Source organism: Copadichromis virginalis, linkage group LG17 (genome assembly GCF_057382275.1).
Source record: "Copadichromis virginalis isolate Kocher_CV1m ecotype Utaka linkage group LG17, C_Virginalis_male_GT1.1, whole genome shotgun sequence".
In the NCBI taxonomy this organism is placed as follows: Eukaryota; Metazoa; Chordata; class Actinopteri; order Cichliformes; family Cichlidae; genus Copadichromis; species Copadichromis virginalis.
The window spans coordinates 27,277,981-27,305,353 of NC_140634.1; the positions used below are offsets into that span (position 1 = coordinate 27,277,981).

The 27,373-nt window shown below is 41.0% G+C and overlaps 1 protein-coding gene across 3 annotated transcripts in view; it reads left to right on the forward strand.

Moving 5' to 3' along the window:
• The window catches only part of anks1b (ankyrin repeat and sterile alpha motif domain containing 1B), a 274,373-nt gene that overhangs the window by 208,793 nt on the left and 38,207 nt on the right, over nucleotides 1–27,373 (forward strand). For all 3 annotated transcript variants that reach the window (XM_085436749.1, XM_085436747.1, XM_085436748.1), the window contains exons 15-19: nucleotides 35–157; nucleotides 2,936–3,005; nucleotides 5,809–5,915; nucleotides 16,099–16,197; nucleotides 17,553–17,705. In XM_085436749.1, the coding sequence (XP_085292875.1) occupies nucleotides 35–157; nucleotides 2,936–3,005; nucleotides 5,809–5,915; nucleotides 16,099–16,197; nucleotides 17,553–17,705 (552 nt within the window). The remainder of the gene's footprint in view (nucleotides 1–34; nucleotides 158–2,935; nucleotides 3,006–5,808; nucleotides 5,916–16,098; nucleotides 16,198–17,552; nucleotides 17,706–27,373) is intronic.

Here is a 27,373-nt window from a genome sequence, read left to right on the forward strand (position 1 = left end):
ACAAAGGGTTTTATTTTGTTTTTTTTTCTTACAGGAAGAGCACAGCTGGGGGTCCGGATCACGGGGCCAGGGCCCTGGAAGTCCGAGCCCACGTGAAGGCGCCAGCCCGGAGGGGAGATTGGAGAGAACGCCGTCTTTCACTGCTGAGTGGGAAGAGGTAAGAAGACAGTTTTCCTGACATGCACAGCTTATCACCCAACATTTAGCATCAGTTGCAACATTAAAGAAGAAGCCAAGTTGTCAGCGCCTCTGCTCTGACACTGCATTTATTTTGGTCAAGTGAACCGTCTCAGCAGGAAACAGTTGAAAACTCCGCACCCACAGCAGTGAGCTGCTTCAATTTTTCCTCCTTTTGAAATACACTCGGCTACTACAGTGCAGAAGGAGCCCAAGTGCTAATTTAACATGCTCACATATTGATTTTGTTCTGTAACCAGCAATGAAGCTGCGGGGAAGACCCACGTATCTGAGAGAAGGAAGTTTCTAGTTTCTATTAAAGAGATGCGGTCCAGGGTGCTGCGTGCTTTGGTCTTGGTGTGTTTGTGCCCGGGGTTCTTTCAATATTAAAGGGTCTCTGACACAGATGTGATGTATTGACTGGACACCACTGTTTGGATCCTTATAACCATTTGGGGTCACAGACACATTGACTTCTGCTCACTCTTCACGCCTCAGAAAAAAAGCACTCGTTGCACCCTGACACACCCAGAAAATGAAAAGCAAGTTCCATCACACGTAATCATGGGGATGCCTTAATTAGTCTCTCTATTTTTAAAGTAACTCTAATGCATGTCAGTGGAAGTCCATTTGTGCGTGCCTTTCCACATTTGCATGCACATGTTCATTAATTACTCCACGCAGCTCACGACTTCCTGATGATGATGAATTGCCATATGGAATTTTCCACAGTTCTCATATTTCTTTTTCTGGATAATTGCATGCTGTGTGAGGAAGAGATAAGGTTAGATTGGCCCCGGGGAAATTTAAGGTTGGTAAACAGGGATTTCAGAGGAAAAAATAACAAAGCTGCTCTATATCTATCACATGCTCAGGAAAGTGTTGCATTATTGAGAAGAGAGAAGTGGCAAGGGACATTCCATAACAGTCAGTGATTTGAAGATCATTCTCTTTAGTGCAACAAGCTGAAAGGTAGTCCAATATGCTGGTTTATACAAAAAATATGGTTATTTGGGGGGTTCTTCTTGGTCAAAATCTAAACTCAAGTGACCCAGATTAGTCTCTTAATCTGAGCCTGGCACATGAAACATGGGTTGCATTAGTTTTATTTTGTAGGGGAGCTAAAGTGTCAAGCTTAAATACTCCAGAGATCTGCTGTAGCTCTAGTAAATGCATCTGATCATATTTGGAATTAGGACCTGCAAACTATTTGACATTTCTTCAAAGGTAACCATTCTATCCCTGCTTTGAATGACTGTGCATTGTTATGGTAGATCTGCTAGAACTTGCATTGTGCAGATGATATTGATGAACTTGCAAGAAAAGATGCTGGAACATCTTGATAAAGCATTGCCCCAGCTCATAACCAACAATATCCAAGGTATCAATTTAGATTTCAAAGTCAGTGGGACAAGACAGGAAATGGTGAAGACCTTCAAGTATCTTGGTTGCATGATATTAGATAAAGGCTTAAAACTTGAGATTTTGGTAAAGATAGCAGCTGAAATACCAAAATTTAAGACCACCAGCTAAGTTTACACTTTTTTGTTCCTACCACCTTATTTCTAATTCCAACGTTCAGAGTTCGACATGTCATCACACAATATACATGTTTAACTATATACAAGTCTACACTCATATACAATATAGACATAAAACAATTTAAGTTCACAAACCAAAACAACAAACTGCACTTTTACATTGGCTAAACACCCTGTATGTGCTCCAAAATTCACCTGCTGTGCTTCCTGTTGTCGACCTTTCTGTACGCCTGTGAAAAATGGACCCTCATGACAGGACTCCAAAGACGTATTCTGGCATTACCGATAATATAGTCCATGACTGATGTGTTATATAATATAGTGTCAAATTTTAATTGGTCCATCACCCAGTGATCTTCTTCTTTGTTGTTTAACGATGATTCAAAACATCTCAGGCACTTCTGTGCAGATTGGCTTTGATGTCTTGATACTGGGGTGGATGAATGGATTCGACTTGACCCAAACCAACTGCTTTTAGACTTTTTAGACTTACAGATGTGATCTCCTTGCCAATAAACTGCATTTAAATAGTTGTAGTTGTGCACGTCATTTTTTTTCTTTTTTTTAAATAATGTATCATTAACAGCATTTTCGATTCATTAGCTTTACTTTACTTCAAAATAAAGTTGTTTCGAAAAATGTCACATCAGCTTTAAATCAGCTTTAAATCTACCACTCTGAGTCTTGATTTATTGCTTGCATTTGCATTGGTGCTTGGTGTGTAGTGACATATGCAGAAATTACTTTCAGTTTATCCTATTACAAAGACCACCTTCATGGTCTGTCAGCTTGTAAACAGCATTTGAATTTGTCAGACCTGACTCCTTAAACACTCGGGTTTCTCTGACCTCTGAGCCAGCGGTGCTGAAATGTAGATGGATGTGCAGGTTGCATAGTTAAGTGGTTATCAGCAGGTCCAGGGTTGAGGATGATCATTTTACTGCTGGTAGTCAGACACTAATGAAGCCACACTAGCTCTCTCCAATCCAACCTTCTCCTTTCATCTCTGCTCTGGTGTCTTTAAATTTCCCGTTCCTCCAATTCACAGGGGGAATGACTGGCATTGAGCATGCAGGCTGGCGTAATGATCATGCTACGTGACACTCGGATCTAGAAATAGGGGTTAGCCTTATTACTGGGAAATGACTTTTCCTTGCACACGCTGTACATCTCTCTAACTGAGATTCTCCCTCACTCTCTTTCTCTGATCTGATCAGATTGACAAGATTATGAGCTCCATTGGGGCAGGAATAAGCAGTGGATTGGACATTAAGGATGATACCTCAGGTAAGCACGCGCATGTATGAGTGAGTGTGTGTGAATCTGACTTTAAGGGCAAGTCGTATCAATTAAATTTTTAGTCATATGCTCATATGTTGGGCACCATTTTTCCATAGTATGATAGTATTGCACTTAACATAGCAGTTGCTGAGTAATTAAGAGATTATGACAAGTTAGAATCTGAGTTTTGTTACTACCAAAGCTTGGGTAATGAGATAAATTAGCAGTGTTGGAGTGTTACTCACACATAACTTGATACTTTAAAAAATTTACTTACTAATTTGCTTATTTACTTCTGAGAATGGAATTTCTTATGCTATTCATTACCTTACTTTTGTGTTATTCTTTAATATGCCCTCTAATGCATTTCCATAGTCCCATACACCGACACAAATCCCTACCCTACAGTAATAAGGACACACAATCTTTCTTTTGAACAGAACGCCAACAAACACAAAGCAATGCTGCTTTGAAGAGTGCCTCTTGAAGTTCAGGCTCTGGCTGCCGGACTGGGTTCAGCATACAGTCAGTTCTTTGCTAGCTTTGTGTCAACGTTATGATGCAGTATGGACACAGTTTGCACTTTACCATCATGCTCTGGTGCTTTCTCTGTTGCTGTGGTAAAAATATACTCACAGCCTGCTGGATAGGTCTTTGCCTCAGTTTTTGCCAGCAAATTTCCAGTGTTTTGCTAATATGCTATTAAGCACTAATTAGCAGGTATGTGTATTTGTGTTGCCCATCTACAGTGAATCACTGCAGATTGCTAACAAAGCTTGTTAACTGGTACTTAGAACCCCACTTTCACTTTGGGTTCCAAAAAAACACAAAATGTGTATGATTTAAGTTAGTGCTTCAAAAACCAAAGGGTGGCTACACCCATCATGGATATATGGTCTATACTGTGTGTGCTTTTAACAGGAAATGTTTGCAAAATAATGTGCTGTACCCCCTGGTGGTAAAGTGCCATTCACACAACATTATACTGTGCATAGATGTTTTAGAAAAAGGTTTCTTTAAGCTTATTGATCGCATTAAAAACACATTATTTGTAATTGAAATAATGGGTGTTAATGATGAATTAGCAAGTGCCACAGATCTTATAGGAGCTCAGCTCTTACTGGGTCCGACATAACTTGAACTGAGGCATTGACCCTGTCAGCTGGGCCCATTATAGGAAACAAAAGAGAGACCCCACATGTGGTAAATTTTGAAATAATGGGGGGAAAGCAACAGCATAGCAGTTCAGACAAGAAGTCACTTAAAATAGTAATGTTAAACTTGCATTTTTTTAAAAAAAAATTACCATCTTTTTGGATTTGTAAAATCTATATAGGTTGTATATAGAATATTAGATAGAGGTGGAGTTGCAAGGAAATACTAAAATTTGAATAATTGATTTCCTGTTTTATTTTCAGCTAAGAAGCTTTTTTATATTGTTGATAGAAATGGTGGCCAAAACTATGAAATTAAGACTGCCGTTGTTAATTTAAGAATTTATCTGATTAGCATGTGGGTGGTTTTGTAAGTGATCTTGTGTGGTTCTTACAGGAAAAATGGAACTTTTTTTCTGCACAGAAAAGCACTGTTTTTTGCCAGTTTCCTCACCTGCATACCTTGAAGTCTCCACTAGTCATCTCTGTTTACTGCATTCATCCCCCTTTCCCTGTATTAAGTCCCCCATCCTCCACCTCCTGATCCTCTCTCTCTCTCTTTTCATCTGTGAATGCAAAGCTGCTTTTATCCATGGTTACCACAGAGAGAAATCCAGTTTATGCCACACCAGTTCTTCCCACCAACAACATATACAAAGCACCGCGCGCACACACGCACACACAGACGTGTGTGTATATTTATGGCCACATGGATACAGTCAGCATGGTGCTGGTATGAGCGGTCGGCAGCTCAGCTCGCAGACAAAGGAGCTGAAGATGTTGCAAGGACTATTATCAGCAGTGCGAGCCAGATATATGTAGAGCAGCAGAGAGAGAGCAGGGTGATGATCGACACTGAGAGAAGACGGAGACTGGAGGTAGACAGGGGAAAGTGAGCGAGGGAGAGAGAGAGCGAGCGAGCGAGACTGAGAGAGTGAGGGAACGAAGGAGGAAAGCAGTGCGCTCAGAAAAGAGAGAGAGACAGAGAGAGAGGAGGCTGCAGAAGCATACAGATGAGAGTGGGAGTACTTGATAAAGAGAAATCTACAACGCGGGCAGCTCTCTCTCTTTTTCTCTCTCTGAAACACACACACACACACACATTTGCGTGCACACACACACAAGCTCCGGGGAGCAGCCAAGCGAGCGCAACAGCTGAAAAGAAGCTGCTGCTGTGCTGTGCACGACAAACACACAGTCGATTTTGCTTGCGGATCTATACCTCCAGTCTTATCCATCACCCATTTCTGGCAGGATTTAACCTCCACGACAGAAGCTTTTTTCTGGATACAACTTCAGCCCTCAGCCCCTTCCCATCTTTCCTCCAGCTGGATTCAGAGAAAGAAACGTCTGGACGTCTTAACCTCCACTTTTACCTGCTTGCACCCTTGCATGCTGACCCCCTTCATACTCACCATGCCCCTTGCCTAGCCTCCTTTTCTTCCCCCCTTTCCCCCCTCTACCTGCCCTCCCTTCATCTTTGTTGTCTTGCTGCCTTGCCAAAAGACTCTTCAAAAGCATGGCGGGCTCCTTCGACAGCCACTTTGCCCGCCACAACATGATGTGGCAGTGCCAGCTGTCTCAGCCAGACTGCCGCTGCTACCGCGTGGATGGCTACTCCCTACTGAAACGTTTGCCCCTCCACCCCCTTATAGGTCCCCGCTGCCCGCTGCAGTCTGTGGGCCAGTGGCTAGACTCCATCGGCCTGGTCCAGTACGAGAACCACCTGCTGGCCAATGGATTTGACAACGTCCAGTTTATGGTGAGTGTTTTCATTGTGTTTTGAGGGAAAAGAAAGCTTCTTCAAGCTTTCTCTGCTCCTCGAGCTCATCATGTCATCGATTTCTGTGCAGGGATTTGCATGACCAGCATGTTTCCTCCGTCACTCTGATTTTTTTAGTTTGAATTTATTGAATTTCCCCTTTTTTTGTATCATCTTCTCTCTTTCTTTCATTCTTCCCTTCCCATCATTACTGCCTCTCCCATCTGATGCCATGTGAGGTCCTCCTACGCACAGAAATCCTACACCACATTTCTGCCACAGCAAAAAATCCAGCTCCAGCATCATGCTGCACACATACGTGCTCATGCTGCAATAAAAATGCATGCTGAAATCACAGTTGTTTTACGGTTTTTGCATGCATCCGCTTGCACACAGAGGAAAAACTGTGCACACAACCACCTGTAGCCTGCGGATCGGGATCCAAACTGATGGTCTCCTCTAGTTTATGCAATCTCTTCTTAAGCAGTGACGTAGGAAGAGAAACTCGCTTGGTCATTTTGGACATTCTTTTGATGTTGCATGTGTGTGTTAGTGGGAAAGATATCCACGGAAGAGGGAGGGATGAGCAGGAAAGTAGGAAATGAAAACAAGGAGAGAAAGCAGTAGAGAAGCGATGACGCTCGATCAAGAAAAACTGCAGCAGAAGCAGAAAGATGGGAGACAAAGCAGAGACATGCTGACTGGATGACTTCCTCTTCAGTTGGAGATTATTATTACTAATAATCTCCAACTGAAGGGGGGGCGATATCTCAAAAATGGCAGATATAAAGGGGTTCGAGGGTTTATCCAGTTCTCTAATTCTGGTTGACTTACAGCCTCTTATTTTCTCCTGACTTCTTGACATCCAGAAGAGAGAATGCAGATAAATGTTGATGTTTCTGACATCGGGTCAATCGCCAGGGTATGCATGGATCACCATAAGTATTTATGGATGCATGTAAGCCTGTGTGAGCGTTCTGGTCCTACACTCAGTGTGACCTGCATCTGTTCCTTTAGTTACCCTGGCAACAGGATGAAATCACACCATCTCTCTGTTGTGTGTTTCTCCCACACGTGGTCACAGTTTATCTTGTGGTTAAAGTATTTAATACAGATGAAATGGTTTTGAAGAAGCAGTAGGCGTATCAGTTTTATTTGTATAGCACTAGTTCACAACAACATTTAGCTCAATGAATGTTGCACTGTGAGGTAAAGATTCAACAATGTTAGAAAGAGACCCTCAAAAATCAGCAGGGAGGAAGAACTTCATTTTAGCAGGAAGAGACCTTTTGCAGAACGAGTCTAAAAGAGGGGCAGTCATCTGCTGTGACCAGTTTAGCTATGAGGCCTAAGTTGTTCGTAGTCTTTCTATGCTCCTCTTTTGAAAACGCAGGAGAAAGGAGGCATAATCAAAGTGATAGACATATAAACCCATGCCGAGTGAAAAAAGTCCGTAATTGGAGGTCCCCTAGCAGACTTAATACATAGGAACATATCTAAGGCATGGTTCAAGGTTGACAGAGCATCCTTAAGTATAAGATTGATCAAAAAGTAAAGTTTTCAGCATCACAAGTAGAAATGGTGCTCATCTCCTGAACCCACTGGACGGGAGCCAGATAACTGAAGGCTTGGACTTCCTAAAAACCATGAGTAAGCCTATGCTCTGAGAATGAAGTACAATATCGGGATGGAGAAAGTCAGAAATTCCTGATTTTCTTAAGCTGGTAACTGTTGAGAGCACATGCGGTTTTAGAGAACGTCTTGGTCTTAGTTTGATCTAGTTAGCCATTCTCAAAAGTCAGCCCAAGTTGCAAGTTAAAACCTGGAGCACCTTCATGGTTACTGTGTCAGGGTGGCTGAAACGGTACCATTCTTGCCTTGTGTACTTAAGGGATGCATCAACGCAGTGATGATGGCAAGATAGCAGATATTTCCTAATAAAGCTCAACATATAAAGCATACTTGAATTTTTTATTGGCATACAGATTCATTCAGAAGCATTATCTCAAACTATCTTTTAATAAGATATTTATCTAAAACCAACCTGCCATCTGGAGTTTCAGCACAACTTCTAATTTTAATTGGAAATTTATATAACTCCATTTTCTCATAATGAATCGAGTTTCATGGGTGTCTGCAGAGCATTACATTATTTTTCTGTTTACATCCTCCTTTGGTAAGTTAATGAGCAGAAGGTAGGAGTCACTGCAGCAGCTGTTAGTGTCCAGGCAACTGTTAACGTCACACATAGACTGTTCACAGCTTTTTGTTTTGTTTTTTTTGAACTCACATGTATTTTTTAAGCCCGTGGCTGTCCACCACCATTTATGTATCTGGATTACTCTCGTGTGGACCTAGTTTATTGTCAATAACATTGTTTCTGAGAGACTCTGGGATTATCTGTTTTCCTGGCTTTACTCCCTCCATCCCATCACCCCTCTTTAAAAACGTATTCTCAATAGCTCAACCGTCTCCTCTGAAACGCCTTTAGATACAATTAATATTGAAAAGAGATGAAGCTGCCTCGCAAACATCAGAGTAACTTCAAAGTCTCTTTTTCTAAGTGGTGCTTTTCTCCGGGTGTTAAAGTTTCGCTGGTGTCCCCCATGCTGAGTAGAGTTTGTAACTCCTTTTATGCTTTTTAACAGTCTTGACTAAACAAGAAGGCTGCTAATATTTTTCAACCTAAAGGGGGAAAAAATCAGTGTCCACCACAAATTGATATTAATGCGATTTAGGCACTGGCTACAGGCATTGTGTTGGGCGAGAGCAGCTCTTTTTTTATTGTTGACTGGCTTCTTGAACGAGAGCTTTGTGCCACATTCATTTCACTCAGTATGGGAAATCGAGTGGCGTGGATGATTCAAACCACGACTCTGCTTATTACAAAAGAAAAGCTTTTTTTTCCCTTCCCGTTTCAAGGCCAGTTCATTTGTACAGCTGATTGGTTTGCAAATTAATTTGCCCTCGAGTTTGATCTGCGTCAGTGCATAACTGTGAAAGGCCCCATGTGGCGTGCAAGAATATATACATCTATATAGACATGAATACTGTTTAAGTACGGGCCTTCCAATCTGCCATTATCGTTTACTGCTAATAGGAGTCATAAGTGTGGGTGTGTCCGGGCACCTTAACCACCCAGTAGAGGACGAGTGCTGCCGGATTGATGGACAAATGGCGAGGAGTAGAACGGTTGTTATGGACACAGAATTTTATACGAAGGACACTGGATAGAGGCTAATCACATCCACTTCAGTGACCGTTCATGTATGGAAAATTTAAAGACAGAGAGACATGCAAGAGCACGGACACAGACAGACAGAGGCTGACTCACGTTAGCTGTTTCTGTTTGGATCCAAACAGGCCCTCATGTCTTGTCTTGCACTTTGACTTGCTGAATGAGCTACTAAGCGATTCTTCATTAAGATATTTGTTGGTAGCTTAACCTCTTACGCTCGCTATCGCCTGTCGTAAAATCTTCTTCAGTGTTTGTTTGGGTTTTTTTTTTTTATTAAAACAATGCATTACTTATTTAATTCCTGCATACTTGACACTACCTTTGTGGTATTCTGCAGCTTAATAAACAATAAGCCTTACTGTATATATGTCCACGTATCAGTACAAATTCCCATTCTAATTTAAAGGACATACCCTAAACCTTTGTTTCATTATTGAAGGATTAGAGCAAACAGTAAAGTTGTCAGGAAAACACACCCCAAAGTTCACTTCATATGATGCAATAAATGATGCTACAAGACTGTTCATCTCTAGTTTGTTAATGCGAAAAATCTCTTATGTTAGCGAGCTGCAATAGCAGGAGCTTTGCAGAGGTTTCATAGTGCTTGCAACCTGCATAGTTTTCTACCTTTACGCTTACATTCATGTCCTTTCTTGCATATCATCTCTTGTGAAAAGTTGCAGATTACTCTGGTGTTTTTGTCCTTTTTATTATTGGGGCAATTGCACCATTTCTTTCTTTCTAACTCTCGATCATTTAGAAAATTAAAGGACTTCTGTAATGCAAGAGTACAGTAACATGATCACAGAGGGAAGGATCACATCCAGAGGGAGTTTTGAAAGAATGTTGGAAAGCAATGACAAAACGGTCAAATAGAGAGTAAATAATGTCCTTACAACAATGAACCATTTATTAAACCTTGTGCTAAAAATTCTCAGCTGGAACTGTACCAAATTTCATGCGACAGAAACTAAGCACAACACATGCTGCATCTGCTGTAGTCCTAGCAGCATGCGGTGGCCTCTTCCATGAATGTGCTACACTTCAAAAAATAGTGCTGGTTGCATTTTTCATAACAGATACTGGACCCTGGTACAGGCGGCAGACAGGGTGTAACAAGAGCATATATTTGAATAGATTTTCAGATAGTGGCCACCTGGCAAATGTATGTAGTCACTCTCTGTTTACCTCCTCTGGTCTGTTTTTTTTTTCTCTCCTCCTACCCTTTTTTAAAAGAGTTTTTTTTAGGTGCTCATCTGCATACATTATCCAGTTGCTTTTTTGCCGCTTGGCAGGTAATGTACAGCGGGTGTTTCTGGGCTATCTCAGAAAAAATAGCCGCCTCCCGGGTCTGGAAGTTATGCCGATGAGTGCAGGGAACCTAAATGGTCAAGATGTGTGCTGTGAAACTAAAACAAGGAGACAAAGGACGATAAAATGCTTCATAAAACTGAAGGGCACTGGAGAGTCTGTGATATTACCGCTCCCTAGTTGTTCATCATGGCGAGCAGCAGCCTTTCATATGTTTTCTAAGATGCAAATGCATCTAGTGAGAGGAGAATTGAAAGCAAAGCTACGTCATATTTATGGGATCACTGGAGCGAGAAGCTCATTCTTCTTGTTTAGCCCTCTAACTGCAGTCACATTGTCCCAGCTAATACTCATTACAATCAAACCCACACACACACACACTGCATGCCAGCACATATATATGCTGAGAATATCCGAATGAATAGAGGATAGTGAAGAAAGCTGATTCTTTTTTTTTTTTAAGCACAGTTGTGATAGAAAATAGAGAATTCCTACTAAGTGCCACATAAACTGGTTATCAGTGGACTGTGGAGGCACTGAGATACACACACTAATACAAAAGAATGCCATGTGCAGTGAAACCTCCTTAATCATGATGTTTTTTATTTAGTTTCATTCAACACAGTGAAATAAAAGAAGGATAAAAGACTCCAGAGCTGCAGAAGAATGAGGCCGCAGTGAAAGAAATGGAGAAGTAAAGCATTATGTATAATAAAGAAACAGCAGCTGAATTAGAAAAAAAAAAGCACGCAAAGCTAGCGGAATTAATTTGACCCTGAGCTTCTCCTGATAGTGAAGTTAGGAAACAACAGCATTAGAAATAACACAATCTCAGTATTCATATTTCATAAGGTGGTTACATTTAATACAGCTCATGAAGGGATTTATTCTGGAACCGAAATTCTTCAAACTGCCGCAAAGTTGTAGAAACTTAAGTCACCGCCTCTTCACACGGGAGAAGGCGATAAATCTAAGAGCAACAACTTTTGTAAAGAAACCAAAAGGAATATGAATTACAGACTAAAAGTGCAAGTGAGGACAGAGAAGAGAGGGTTTGAATAGTTAGTAAGTGAGAGAGAGGCAACAAAATAATGAGGAAAGAGGAACGCTTCTGAAATAAGCGGCGCAACGGAGAATCGCAAAGAGAGAAGCTCAGAGGGATGAACACAGGCATGGAAAGAACAGAGAGAGAGAGAGCAAAGAGACACAGTAGGTCGAGCATGATTTGTAGCACACGCCCAGGCCTGCTGGAGCCGATAATGGTCGTCACTACTATCGGTTTTTGCTCCATCTCTAATCTCAGCCTCAACCCCCTGCTACTGCACATGAATTTTAATTTCTGCATTTAGAGATTTTGCCCTCTCTGGCACAGTTGTTAAGCGGCGTGGTCTAAGTATCACAAAATAACTGCGGGCTATGGCAATTGTATCAACTCTGTGGATGCTAAAAACCTCCATAATGGATTGTTAGAGCTCATACCAGTCTATACCAGAGCTCATGTTTACCTCCAGAATACAAGATAAACAGTAGAAGCACGAGGAGGAAAAGCACAACACCGTCATTAGTTGCTTTCACTTATTTCTGCTGGCTGTTGTGTTCATCTATTCATGTGATAGCTGATCCCATGATCCATCACGCGCACTTGGAAGTGGTAGCCATACTGTAGGGCAAACATAATGTTCAGACAAAGAGAAACAGGACAAAATAGGTTTGGAGAGAGAAAGAACAAACATGGAGGAACCCCATCTCTCTGTATCAGGAGCCCAACAGGGAGCAATTAGTCATGCTTCTTTAAACCCCCCCAATCTACTCTGCTCCGACTCTCGGAGTCATTACTCTGCTGTGAAGTTGTAGCATTGTGGCTCCAACACCAGCTCCTCTCTGTGCTCTATTAATCAGCCTGGGAGCTGATCTATGGACTGCACTCTTCTTCTTCCCACAGAGGTCCCAGTGTACAAGTAGGTGAAGACATTGTGGAAGCTAAGGTTTAGCCACAGAATGAGCCCGATCATCTGCTGCATTAGTTTTCACAGCCCGGTACAGTGACAGGCAGGTGGACCAGTCACACAAAAGTCGATCACTTTTCATGGGCATTTATTTAGTTTTTCATCTGATCGCATTATGTCATTTTCAGGAGACATGTCTTTGCAACCTGCATATTTCATCTGGATCTTTCAAAGGTTGAACACAAAGCAGAAGTAGGCTCACTCAGAGATCTAGAAGTAATCAGATTACAAAAGGGAATTCAGTACTGGATTTATTGGGGATAAAATGGCAAAATGCCACTCTTAATTTCAAAAGCTTTAAATGAATTCTTATACAATAATACTGTAATAAAACTACTGTTCTTTGTAAGGTCCTAAATTCATCCAACTTTTCAAAATGGACCAATCTACCTCACAGCTACACACCTTTAAAGTCTGCTAACGACATCATATAAGATATTGTATTATCTGTTTTTATATGATCTGCTCTGCAGTTGTTTTTTAGACTGTGGTGTAAACAAACTGGATAGAGATTTAATTTTATTGAGGCAAAAACAAAACATCATGACTTCATATTTTATTATTAAAACATGCATCGCATTGCTAGTAGTGCAAGTATGCCAGCCACACCTAGAGGAGCTCCTCAGTCATGGACCTCTATGCCACGAAGCTGCTGGTGCATAGTTCTCTTTGCTCTGTAGCTTACCATGGTCTGCTGCTCTGTGGCTGAGCTAAAAGCGCTTCCACTTTACGATAATACCACTCAGAGTTGATTGTTGAATATCTAGAGGGGAAGACATTTCACAAAGTGACTTGTTACAATGGTGGCATCCTATTACAGCACCGTGCTCCAATTCAGCGAGCTCTTTAGAACGACATAATCTTTCACAGACTGCCTGGCTAGTGGGTGTATTTGAAGGTTAAGAGGTGCGACTCAGTACTTTTGCCCAAGCACAATCTAGCTTTGAAATTGCTCAAGAGACTCTGTAAAAGTTTGCTCATTACCTTTTAGAATTGCTTCTTGAAGCCTGGAGCTGGTGTTCAGGATGTGTTCCTGCTTAGCAATCGTAGAGGTGGAAACAGCCAACTTCAGTGTCTTTTAATGCTACTTGCAAAATGGCACCCACCTGTTATTTAACTCACCAAAGCCCCTGATATGCATTATACAAGTTCACAACAGAAGCTCAGCTGCTGCACCAAAAGATTCAAATCTCTTAAAACACACACATTGATCTTTTAGTTCTAACTCCAGCACTGCTTCCTCGTTTCATTAATACAGCCTCTCGCATGTCGTTCCACTTTTCTTTCATATTTGATATTTCCTTCCTTGCCATTTTTTTTTTCACACTGCACCTGTTCAAAGCCATTACGCCGAGCGTACGTGTCTAACACGGAGTCAAATTCACTTTAGCATATACAGACCTGAGCGCCGCAGTAGTCACCGTGCAGCGCTTTTCCTGGGAAGCCATTTAAAATTCAGCATGCAGAACGCTGCCTCCTTCTTAAATGCAAATACAAGCAGATGCAATTAGCAGATACACAGCTGGACGCAGAATGGCGTAGGAATCTGCGTGAGAGAGCCATAAAGCGCAGCATGTTTCATGCATGACTGCAGAAACTCTTCAGGAAGCTGCAGTGAAAACTAAACTGCAGCAATGGCATACCTAGAATGAAAATGTCACAGCCAGGGAGCAAAATGTCCTTTTCGAGGGCAGAGTGTTCCCAGCATCGATCTCTACGCAGAAATGAAATAAGGTGGAGGAAAACAGCAGCTATCTGGTATCTGCCTGTGTTCTTTTTTTCCTTCTTATCTTCTGTGTTATTAGTTAGCTCTTATTAGTTTGACATAAAGGAGATGTGGAGGGAATGACAAGTGTAATCCTTCAGTACCACAGAGTGCGCGCTGTCCGTGTGTGCTGGGAGTGTATGGATGGCCCTGAGACTGCCTGCAGGCTGCGTACACAGTCCCTCTCCTTTCCCATTTTCTTTGCCATCATTTTGATGATTACCTTTCTTTACTTTTCACTTCTGTCACAATCTGTATTTCTGACCATATTTCTGGCTGAGTCGCTGCTTCTCGGTGCTACAGCTGTCTGCCTGCACACCGCATCTCTTCTTTCCTGTAATTATCTGTCTGCATGAAGACTCCCTCTCTGTCTCTCTTGCGGGAGAATGACTGATAACTCTCTTATGGCTTCCCATTGGATTAATTAAAGGTGAGGCTGTATGATACCCATATAGGCTCTTGTTAGTCTTAATAAAAGACCATCGTACTGCTGTCTGCCACGCTCTGTTGGTTGTGGAAAATCTCTTTTTCTTTGTTGTGTTTCCTATGATATTTTTTCCTCACAGCTAATGAAATCTTAATGCAATATTATCTGAGGAATAAACTCGATTTATTAATGTTATGGTCTAAAAACTGTTTTCAAAGGTAAACTACAGCAGCTATATGTGGCATTCTTAATAGTGTGGTATTAATATTCCAGATAATATAAATCTACACATTAGCTTCATATGGCTATCTTATTACAGATCTGTAGTTAAAACATTCTCATATCAATGTAGAAAAGAAGAGGGAGCAAGATAGAAGTGTTGATATAAGACTGCAAAGGTGTGATGATTCAAAGAGAGACGTACCTGTGGACTTGGATGTTCTCAAACATTCTAACTCATAATATCTGCTATAAATAAGATGATACTAAGATTTTTAAACTCGGATTTTACCATCATTACCCCACCTTATTAAACCAAATGCACACTCTGTGTCAGAGAGTTACAAAACTTAAGAAAACTTGATGAGTTTGCAAATAGGATTTTATTACTTAATGATATGAGGAGAAAACTGCAACGAGCTAGAGCACGTTTATTTTTTTCTCCCACCGCTGGGGGAAAAACATCATCCATAAAATTTGGGTGTTATTATCTCAATATGTCAAGTTAATTATCTCAACGTTTTGACCTGGTACATTGAAATTTCAACTGGCAACAAGCTCCCATAGAAAGCGGAGAAAAATCCAGATATCTGAAACTAAACAGAGCAGGGATTTAGAGTCTACCTGAGTTGCAGCTTAAACTTGCACAGACATTTTTCGAACATCAACACTGGACAATATTAAAGATGAATTGCTCCCTCCACATGTAACGCATAAAAGCAGATGCGTTCTTACTAGCGGAAATGCTAAATGTGCTTGGGTAAAGGATGCAGGAAGGCAGGGACTTATCTGGCCAGCTTGCTGGGTATTTACAGGACAATTACCTGCACTGTCCTCAAATAGACATTACACAGACTTTGCACTTGGAAGCAACCACCTAATGTCAGATCTGAAAGATGTGGACATTTGTGTTCTTGCATGCAGCTCCATCGGGTAATGTCTAGAAGAAACCACATTGTATTTATGTTAGAATAATGAGTTGTGGTGCATTGCCAATGCGCTGTACACGAAAGCTGCTGATAGTGCAAACTTTTATCAGAAGCAGTGCTAAACGGGGTCAGGCTATAAGTACCAGAAGTGAAGCGTTTCACACTGAAAAGAAATTTGAGATGTGGCTCTTCTGTTGTTATTTTTCAAAGGAGATATCTGTAGTGGAGCCTTGTTGGTTTGTGCTGTAACCTGTTTTCTTACCCTGTGTGTTATTTGGTGTTTTACAGGGCAGCAATGTGGTGGAGGACCAAGACCTGCTGGAAATTGGAATCCTCAACTCGGCCCACAGACAACGTCTCCTGCAGGCCATACGGCTCTTGCCCAGGGTCAGCGCTGCAAATAGTAACACTATCACACAAGAATACCACAGAGTCTACAAAGTGGATAATTTAGTCAGTCTGGACTGGGTTTATTGCAGCATCCATCTCAATGAAGTTATATAAATTCATGACCAATTGAAGGAGAGAATCTTGAGCCGGCCTGTACTCAGTCCTCTTTGTTTCATATAAAATTCAGCAAATCTTCTGCTACATCTGTTTCCGTGTGATATAACTCTCTGTGGGTGGCTGGGTATCTCTCTGCATGTTCTACTCAACACTTGAACAAGAAGCATGCAGAGACAGGGGCACCGAGCCACATTATCACAGCTTTGAAAGCACATAAAATTAAATGATGCGAGAAACTGCTAAATCCATACCTTCTCGCATCTGCAAAATGCACTCAATAAAAACATATCGACACGCTTTGAGCCGACATTTGCTGCTGAAAAGAGACCGGAAGTCGATTTTTTTCTTTTAAAAAAAGGCTGCTGCTATATGTTAGCAAGGTCAAATACTTTTGTGTGAGTGTGCAAGAGTCAAAGTAAGATCAAAAGTGCCCAGCTGCACACAGTGCGAGCAGAAGAAAGGAGTCTGCAACAGCGAGCTAAGAGAAAGGGGAGAGTCTGAGCTCGGAGATAAGCATGCTTCATAGAGACTCCAAAGAAAACTTTGATCTCCAGTCAGCATTTTCCTCCTCTCATCCCCAATAAATTTTTCAAAACACTGTAAGAGATGGAACCTTTTAACTTTTGCCTGCCCTCTCACAAAAAGACGCACACACTTGTGCAGACACATGTAGGCGAACACATGCTTAACTTGAGGTGGAGGTTGCAGAACGCTTGCTTGAAGCAACATAAGCTCTCTGAAGTGCTTATGACTGTCAAAAGAAAAGTGAATGAATTATGTATTATCTGCTACACTCAAAGTGTCTCAGTGCAAGCAGTGAGTCTGCTTTTGGTGTTTTTTTTTTACGAACCTTCTCAACAGTTGTGCTCGTGTTTCCTTTTCCTGTACTCGTTTAGCTTCCTCACCTGTTTCCTTTCGATTGAGGAAAGCCTTTAATATGGAATGCATCTTGAAAATAAAGCATGGCACAGGAATAAAATGGAAATTAGTAATAGGTATGTAGGCAGTAAACATTCGCACCAGATCTTGCTTCAGATAGCAGCTGTTTTTATGCAGTAAAACTCCAGGTCTAAAATGTGGAAAATGAGAAGAAAGATAATCCGCTGTGCTCACAGCCTCCTGTTATGTACAAGAGCATGCAGCGAGAACAAACAGAACTACAGAAAAGTAATAAAAAGTGCGCTCCAAAGACAAACTTCTTCCTTAATCCCTTTTTTCTGCTCTGTGTACTTAAGGTGAGACCTATCGGATACGATGGCAACAACCCCACATCAGTGGCAGAGTGGCTGGAGTCTTTGGAGCTCGGGGACTACACCAAGTCTTTCCTTGTCAATGGTTACACTTCCATGGAGCTGGTCAAAAAGATCTGGGAAATTGAGCTCATCAATGTAAGTCTACAGTGCTAAAAATAGCCATATTAAAAGATAAAATCTAATGAAAGCACAAAGGATTACATGGGAAGCCAAAACCTAATTTAGCCACTGGGTGATATGTTACTTTTTCCCAAGAGAATGAGCTCTGCAGTTCACTTTGAGTCAATTCCACATTACATTTCTGTGGCCATAAATACTCACTAGAGCACAGAAAAACAACAAAAATCAATTTGCAGCTGAAAATAGTGCCCAGTGAGTTCACCATTTAATCCAGGAACATTTGCTAAAAACAGCAGCGCTCAGCTGTTTCAGGGAATCTCTGAGTTTTTGTTTTTTAACCATAAATTTGAGTCCCGTCTTAAAACTTCGGGCAAATGGTCAAGGTAGCAGAGTTCTGAATTCATTGCTTTTTCTTTCTTTTTTTCTTCGCTAAAGACATTTGTGGCAGAACCCATGAAAATATGTTCAAACAAGACAGGTATGAATACAGGTATGAATTGGTTGAGGTCAAACTCCGTCAACCAATTCCAGAAACTTGATTCTGTTCATCTGGACGTTTTCACAGTGAGAGTTTCATCACTACTCCAAGTGACTTCTTCAGTCTCAGCTCACTGCAGGTTTCACCTGCCTTATATACATTTACATAGTGGCCGAAAGTAGTACCACTGACTAACAAGAGGCTGTTTCATAGTCATTAATATGCAAATTGGGAAATTGCTGCAATTTCTGGGATTTCCTTACCTGGATGATTGAGCACACATCGAGACACCCCCGTCAATAGTCAGATATCTAGTCAGATAGCATAGCATTGGTTCAGGCAAAGCACCATCTAATTCTCAACCACCATCCCACAAGTTGATCTTATCCCATCCAATTTTCCAGCTGCTATTCAGGCTCCTTTAACCTGCCTAAAGTTGCTGCAAGCCACTTGGCAAACCCCCTCCCTCCCCCATTCCTAACATGCTGTGTCCGATATTGTCGCTTACATTCTTCCCACTTGTGGCTTGCTGTGCACGCTCTATGAAGGGTGCGGAGGTCCTAGAGCAGCGCCATAAAATTAATACAGATTACTGCAGAAGGGAGCCACAAACTTCTTTTATCTATAGATTTGACTGAGCTGGTGCTTTGTGAACTGGATGCTTGCTGGTTCTTGTCCTCATCTTTCACCTTGGTGACAGAGTGAGTTTGTATCTCCTATTGAGTGTACATATTATAACCCCGGAAAGTCAAACTTCAGTAGCCATGCAGGCTTACTGTTAGCCCTTTGGCTTCTTACTCGAGAACAAGGCTGAAGTTGATTCAGAGGCCATACTGTAAAGAAGGCCCATCAGGCATTTCTTCTCATTACTGTGCAATATGTGCTGAGAAAACAAACTGGAGGGAGGTGCATTTTTTTTACTGTTAAATCATAACATTGCTTTGTCTTTTTCTTTCGTCATTTCGGTGTAGAGATTTCTGGTCCGATATCTGCAGTAACAAAAAAAAAACAAGGAGCTTCTGAATGTTGAATTCTCTCTTTCTGTAAATATTAGTAAAGGGGAACGATAAGAAGGTTTGACATTTGGGTTTATGTGTTGTCACAGATAGTCCAGGTTTATGATTCAATTTTTACCAACATAAAATCTTCACTCGGAGATGCAGTTTAATGCAGGCCGATCTCTTTGGAGTGATGTGCTTCTTTGATGCTGGCAGTGTAACGAAATCATGCTCGATTGCAGGGGGCGCCTGCCTGACTGATTTCAATGAGAGAGAGTGAGAAGGGGTGTTTTTCCTTCCCTGCGGAGGATAAAGTGATGAGTGATCAGCTGGAGGAGGTGGAGAGGGAGTTATATAAGCATGTGGGATGCAAGATGTTTTATAGCGCCGGGGATACCGCCCACATGCTGCACTTCTGTGTGTGTGTGTGTGTGTGTCTGGATGCATATGTGAGACAGTTAAACTGTTAATACATTCCTGTATGTTTATGTATTTGTATTCAATGTATGACATGCATGGATGTATATTAATTTTAGACCTGTTCGTGTAAATTTGAATACTGTATAGCATCAAAAGATTTTCTGAATTAACTGAAACTGCAGTGCAGCACATTTTGCAGCCACTAGAGGGTGCCCACGTACACTGTAAAGCCAAAAGTACTGCATGTCCCTATAAGACCTCAGATTGCATTTCACTGTTTGCACCGGGCTTCTTTGATTCAGGAAACTTGCTTTTATTTTGGACTGTACTATCCCCAACTTTGCTATCATAGTGCTTTGGTGACAATGCTTCACTTATTCAACATGACTGTGGATAAAGAGATTTCCCTAGTTTAGTATAAAAACTTACCCAATGCTTTATTTTGGGTTTTAGTTCATGTTCTATATAAGGGGAGTGAAGAAGGGTTGCAGGGACAATCAAGTAGATGGGTATGATTGTCATCTGTGATTTATGACAGAAGGATAGCAGCAAGAGTGAAAGGGAAGGTTTGTAAGTGTAAAGCGTGAGACTTGCAATGATGTATGGTTTGAAGCTAGTGACACTGACAAAAAGACAGGAGGTGGAGCTGAAAGTAGTGTTGCTGAAGAGGGAGTTTTATTTGGAGTGACCAGGATGGACAGGGTTAAAAATGAATACAATAGTATTTTTTGTATGTTTGTCACACTTAAATGTAAATATTAGACGAAGATAAGACCAGTAAACACAACATGCAGTTTCTAAATTAATGTTAGTGCAATTAAGTTTTTGTGATAACTGCCTGTGAGTCTTTTACAATGGTGAAGAGAAATTTTGGCCCACTCATCTTTGCAGAATTGTTGTAATTCAGCCACAATGAAGGGTTTTCAAGTATAAACCTTGTTAAGGTCATGCCACAGCATCTCAGTCGGATTTAGTCAGGACTTTGACTAGGCCACTTCAAAGTCTTCTTTTTTTTTCTTAAGCTATTCAGAGGTGGACTTGCTGGTGTGTTTTGGATCTGTCCTGCTGCAGAACCCATTTGCGCTTCAGCTTAAGGTCACAAACTGATGGCCCCACATTTCGCGTTAGAGTGTTTGGGTAGACGGCAGAATTCATGGTTCCATTTAAAACTGAGATGAACCTTTTAAGGTCCTTTTGCTCAGCAGTGGTTTTTGTCTTGGAACATTTTTGCCCAGTTTCTTTCTTATAGTGGAGTCATGAACACTGAGCTTAACTGAGGCAAGGGAGGCCTGCAGTTCTTCGGATGTTGTTCTGGGGTCTTTTGTGACCTCTTGGATGAGCTATTGTCGCACTCTTGGGGTAATTTTGGTTCGCTGGAGTTCCACAGCTGTATATGCTAATATAAAGCTCAGTTACTTTGTTTCTCATCTGTTCCTGAATTTCCGTGGATGAAGGCAGATGATCCGATGTGACCACCTGTAAAGAAAGGACCAAGGTGTTTATGTTTATAATAAGTTCCTTTTGTTGTTATTATATCTCATAGTAAATGTTTAGAATGAACTGATGTTTAACTCAACTCAGGAGCTTTAATAGAATGAATAGAGCTGGGTGATAGAGATGGTGTGCCTCCGTAGTGTAATGTACATGTTGGTGTCTGATTTTATAATTTGCATTTACTGGATGTAACATAGTTTGCATATATTTTAGGGGACAAAACAAAACAAGACAGTATCATCTAGGTAGTGTGCCAGGAGGTATTTTTTCCTTTATACATTTTGTTGTGAACTTAAACACAAGTGTGAGTCAGATATAGCCAAGGGGCTAATTTACATCAATTCACATCCACAGTTGCTGTGCAGTTTCATGTCGTATTATAATGAAAATAAGGGATTAAAAAAGCAGATAGAAAACCATTAGTGTAAGAGGGTGGCAATCAAAGAAACATGGTGGGGCAATCACTGCAGCTGGAGTGAGGGTTGTCAGTTCCTACTCTTCTTGCACCTTGGTCTAGGCCTACTCAGTAGTCTGTCCTTGATCAGAGTTCCCGTCATCCACATCCATATATTTTAAAGATAACTGCAGGCTACTGGACAACTCAGCATATATGAAGTCTGGGGAAACTGCAAATTTAAATTTGAACGTGTTCAAAAAGAAGTATTTACTGTAGTTTCCTATGATTGTTGGGTTTTTCTCTGTATGATCTACTGTGCAATATAAAGCGCCTTGAGGCGACTGTTGTTGTGATTTGGCGCCGTATAAATAAAATGGAATTGAATAGTGGAAAACATCTGCTTTTAAAGCACAAGGTATTTGAATCAAATGTTTTCCCTGTACTAAAATAGATATGAAGGAATAATCTTAGCAGTGTTTTAATGGAGTCATGGGTCCAATAACATGAAGTGTTACTCTTGCCTAGTCCGCAGTCTGCAGGGAGACTGTGAAGCTGGCCTTATCTCATGGATGTAGTGTTTCTTATCGATCTCTTGTGAGCACATCTGACTGGGAGAGAGTGTACGTGTATGTCTGCTGCACAGCACTGCAGCAGCGCACTGTCACTGAAGTAGTCTCTGGAGACTTGGAGAGGTCACTTCTGCACCTGAGAGAGGTGTGTGTTTGTCCGGAGATGGTGTAGAGAACGATGTATTGTGGTGGGAGAATAATATAAAGTGATGCTGGGAAGGAGATATGGATTTAAGAGAATGACAGGGAGTGGGAAAAGAGTGAGTGAGTGAGTGAGAGTGAGAGAGAGAGAGAGAGAGAGAGAGAGAGAGATAAGAACGAATCTTTAAAAATCGAATCTGGACACTGCTTTCATGTAATCACCAGGTAATTGCCGTGGGCAACAGATGCAGTGGTGTCCATGGAGATGGGGGAGGAGTGTGAAGCGTTCCTGAAGTGTTTTAAAGTGGGATATAAGTGCGTGTGGGTGGGGGCATAGGCGTGTGTGTGTGTGTATAGTTGGGCACATATGTGGATACCTGCTGTTGTGGGATTAGCAGAGTATTTCAAAACACCTTTTAAGCCTGCTGGTCCTCATTCGTGCACAATACAATGCAGACAGAGAGCAGGTGCAGCTTTCTCTCTGCAGTAGTGTGTGTGTGTGTGTGTGTGTGTGTGTGTGTGTGTGTGTGTGTGTGAGAGAGAGAGTAACTGTGGCATTCAGGGTTTATAACGTCGGAGTAGATTGAGTCTTCGGAGTCACACCTGGTCCAAGTTAACTGTTAGATTTAGTCTCAGTGGCGCTACTGGATAATCCAATTCTTTCATGACTTGCTTTTATTATTATAATATTCGTATATAACTAAATTATATCTTTCTGTTTTGCAATTTCACAAACATATCAAAGCAAGTATTTTCTAATGATGTTAAAAAAATAGATTCAAATGGCACATTTCTACATAATGCAGACTGAAACTAATAAAGAAAGAAACCAAATTAAAGAAGTATAGGAGCAAACCAGCTTGGGAGTGTGTATGGATCTGTCGTGTTTGACTGATAATCTTTCAACAACACACACACACATCTCTTTTCATTATATTTTTGAGCAGGATATGAAACAACAATGGGGCAACGCACATCTTTTGTTCCCACACAACAATAGCATGATGTTCCAGTGTTTAGCGCCGTTAGCTGGTACAAGATTAGGTGGATTTAGCGTGTTCTCTGTGTTCTTGCTCTGCTTTCTTGTGGGATCCAGAGGTTTCTTCTGGCATCAAAAATGGTATTGCTAGTTTACATGTATGTTAGTGTTTAATTCTCCCATCATTGTGCCCTTGGCAACGGCCCCGGCTTAAATCTGAAGTTGGTCCCAGGTGCTAGAGACTGCTGCACACTGCACTACTTAGGACTGCTTAAACAAAGAGGATGAGGGCTTGTTAAAGATACTGTTATAATAACACTGTCCAATACTAAATATTTAAAAAATATAATTGCATATGAATTTATATCTAACCTTATGGTTTTTTAAAACATTGTCAAGATACACTCGCTGGTCACTTCATGAGCTACACCTGTTCAACTCGTTTACACAAAAATCTAACCATCCAATCACATGGCAGCAACTCAGTGCATGTAGACATGGTCAAGATGAGCTGTTGAAGTTCAAAGCAAGCATCAGCATGATGAAGAAAGGCGATTTAAGAGACTTTAAACATGGCACGGTTTACAGGGAATTGTTAGAAAAGGAGAAAATATGCAGTGAGTGGCAGTTCTCTTGAGTAAAAATTACTGTTGATGTCGGAGGGCAGAGGTCAGGGGTGAATGGTCAGAGTGCTTTGAGCCGATAGGAGGGAAACAGAAAAGCTAAAATTGGACAAAATTCTTGTAATATGAAAGAAGACTAAATATCCAGGAGCTGCATTAAGAACAGAGACCATGTCAGTCTTGCATCATAAAGGACAACAAGCACACATAAAGCTAACGTAGGCCCCACATGCACTTAGTTATTTTCACTTAGCTGTGACGTTGAAAAACGAAGTAACAAAAGAACCAAAAGTCTGAAAGACCTGAAATGAAAACTCATTAAATCAGACTTAAATTTTTAAAATATGAAATTGCTATTAATAATTTAGAGGAATTCATTATTAAAATTGACAGAGTAAGTTTTCACACGTGGCTTATAATTGGAGTTTCTTACACCGATCAAATTTAACAAATCATATTCCACAGAACGTACTCAAGATAAATTGCTTCGCCTTGTATCACCAAACTGACTCATGAAATACTTAATGGGACCAGTTCAATTATTTTTTAGCAATATGAGTGAATACAAACTGGTGGTTAGAGCTTTCCAAATTCGTGTTTTCCTGGATTCCTTCATGTCAGAAGAGTATTTTGTGTGTTTTCGATTGAGGGAGGCCAGAGGTTTTTGAATATTTGTGGATATTTGTGTGCCGTTTTAAGCTGCTTTCCATCTTAATTTCTCCCCAGAAGCCAAACTGATTTTGAGGGCTTTTTTAGATACTTGAGAATGCAATCAGGGGAAGACTTTATAACTCTATCAGCCTCCTTTTAATAACACAAGTCTCCTGGTAAAATCTGTCTGCTGTCTCAAGAATAATTTACTGTGATCATCCTTACTCTGCTTAGCTCTCCAGGCTGTGAGAAAGCCTGTTTAAATGGATCCAATTTAACTTTAAAAAGTGAAGCTGTGCAGCTGGAACACCAATACATTCAGGCTCATCAGATTATGTGAAAAGAAGTCTTGATTGTTGTGTTAAAGTCTGGGGGAGCTGTTTTATCGGGAGGTGCTGCAACATGAAAGTGTCAGTAAAAATGACTGTTTGATAACAATCATCAGCTTTACCTGCCGATTTACCAGGCTACTCTGATACCCCTGTTTCATTTCCCTGCAGTGCAGTGACATAGAGGCACATCCTTTAAGAATCCACACGGTGGCGCTGCTGCCTCTCGCTTGAATCAGATCTCGTCTGGAGGTGAAAGAAAGTACAAAATAACTGAGTCAAGGCCCCAAATTGCTCTCATTTAAAGCGAGTCCTCTGAGAGCCCACAGTGAAGCAATTAGAAATGGATTTCATTTTAGAAATCCGCATTCACGGTGGTGGAGTGCAGATAGTTTCTGGTCCTTAAGGAACGATTCCCTTAATGTTTTCTGGATGAGTGGCTCCTAATATCAAGGGAGGGCGGCTGCAAGTGTGTACAAGTGTAGCGTACCTGTGTATTGTTCTGGAAATGTGTTTGATTGATGTTCACAGAGGATGGAAAGCTGAGTCGTTAAGGTCTTCTGGGTATGAAAGGACCGTCTTCCCATTCTGATATGTTCAAGTTGATTTCAAGTAATCGGATTAAAATTGAGGGTAGCAAAAATAATCGAATAGTAGTAGTAGTAGTAGTAGACCCACAATAGCTTAAAATAGAAGCTTCTAATCATAATCACTGTGATGTGTTTTGAGCATTTTAGGCAAAAGTATGTGTACTCACAGCCTCTCACAGGTTCAGAGAGGAAAGTTCATATTCCAAGTATTTCCTCTTTAAAAAATAAATTACACAGATAACATAATGAGAGTAATTCAAGAAGTATATACAAAATCTTCTACTCGGGTAAAGAGTAACATCTTATATAGGAACTGCAGTTTATTGAGTCGAATGGACATAAATGTTTAACTTCCAGGACTCAACTTCCCCTCACACCCATGGCCACTAAGATGATGTGCATGATAAGCAGCTGGATTGTTTTGACTTTAATACTCTGAAGATGGCACTAATGTGTTTCCAGTTTTACCTTCCAGTAAATCAGTAAAAGCTACATTGTTTCCACCTTTAGGAAAATAAGCTGAATTGTGAGTATAAAGCAGCACCAAGTGGAAACACACACATATTAATTGCACTTATTTTGTTTATTATCTCCTAACATCCAGGTTAACTACCGCTAACTTAAACCAACCCTATGTATTAAATAGATACAGGAAGTAAGTGCAACATCTCTCTGACTGATTTTCATGATTTCGTGGTATATAATCATGATCTGCTCTTGTAAAATAGAGCAGCGGAGGAAAAGCTTTTGCCTCTTCATACTCGTCCTTTGCATGTGAAGGCCTGTTAGTGTGTGCTCATATCGTGTAGGTGTATGCGTGTGGGTGTATATCTGTGTGTGTGTGATTCACCCACAGGGCCGGACTTGTCCCTGCATTCTCCTCAGTTTTTACAACGTGCAATTTCAGTAAGTGTACACCCAATATGCTAGGAATGTTTTGTGAAAAGCTTAAAGTGACTAAGTGTGTGCGAACTGCATGAAGGGTCTAAAATAAATTGAGGAGAGTCATGAGAGTTCAGCTTTTCTTCTACAGCTTGTAGAAGATGGCTACTAGTTACCATAGAGACTGTGCACTTGGTATAAATGGAATGTGTGTGTGTGTGTGTGTGTGTGTGTGTGCTGGATTGCTTTTTTTTCCTGACACTATTCTAAATAGTTCGTGTGTGTGTTGTTATTCTGTGCTTATCACCTTCTTTGTCACCTCTCCAAATGGACAGATTGTCTCACATCCCAACACCAGATGGTTCCTGCCTTCGTTAGACACCGCCGGATCGTATACTTCATAAACTAGAACCTACACAGACACGCAAGCATTAAGCGAGCGCCACGTACAGTACATGCTTCTAGGTATCTTGCCTATTCACAAGTTCTCGCACCGAAAATTCATGCCTGCGCCCGGTGAGGAACATTTGTTTTTCATATGTGTATTTGCGTCCGGCGTGCTGAAATGTGCAGGGATACAGTATGTGTGAAAAGGGAGTGAGTAGTAGCTGGTGTTAATTTTTGTGTGGGCAGATTTGCCTCAGGACTGCAGTGTACTTCACCGTCACTGCTTACTGCTGATATCACTTTCCTGCAGTTTTTCTTCTTCTTTTAAAAAAACAACCTCCTGTCATAGCGCTCACCGTGCTGCAGATCGTGTAGGAGGTGTCAGGAGAGAATATGTGTGACCCCTCGGTGGCTCATGAACCTGCGGTTGGCAGATCTGTTGTAGCGCTGCACATCCCGGTCTACTACATCTTCACTTGTTAAATCTGTTTGTAAAAACGGGGATGAGTTTACTTGATTTTGTTGTGTTTGTTTCATCTATACAGAGCCCAGGTTCAATTTAGTCACGCATTACTAATAATTTCTCGTCTGTGTTGTGGTTTGTGACACCATTAAGTTGACTAGCTTTACTAGTATCACATCCCTTTAAACCTTGAAATGACACTTCTAATTGGAAATATGTCATAAATATGTCATAAATGTGAGTAGCAAGTTTCTACTATATGTAGCTCTGACTGCCATGTGT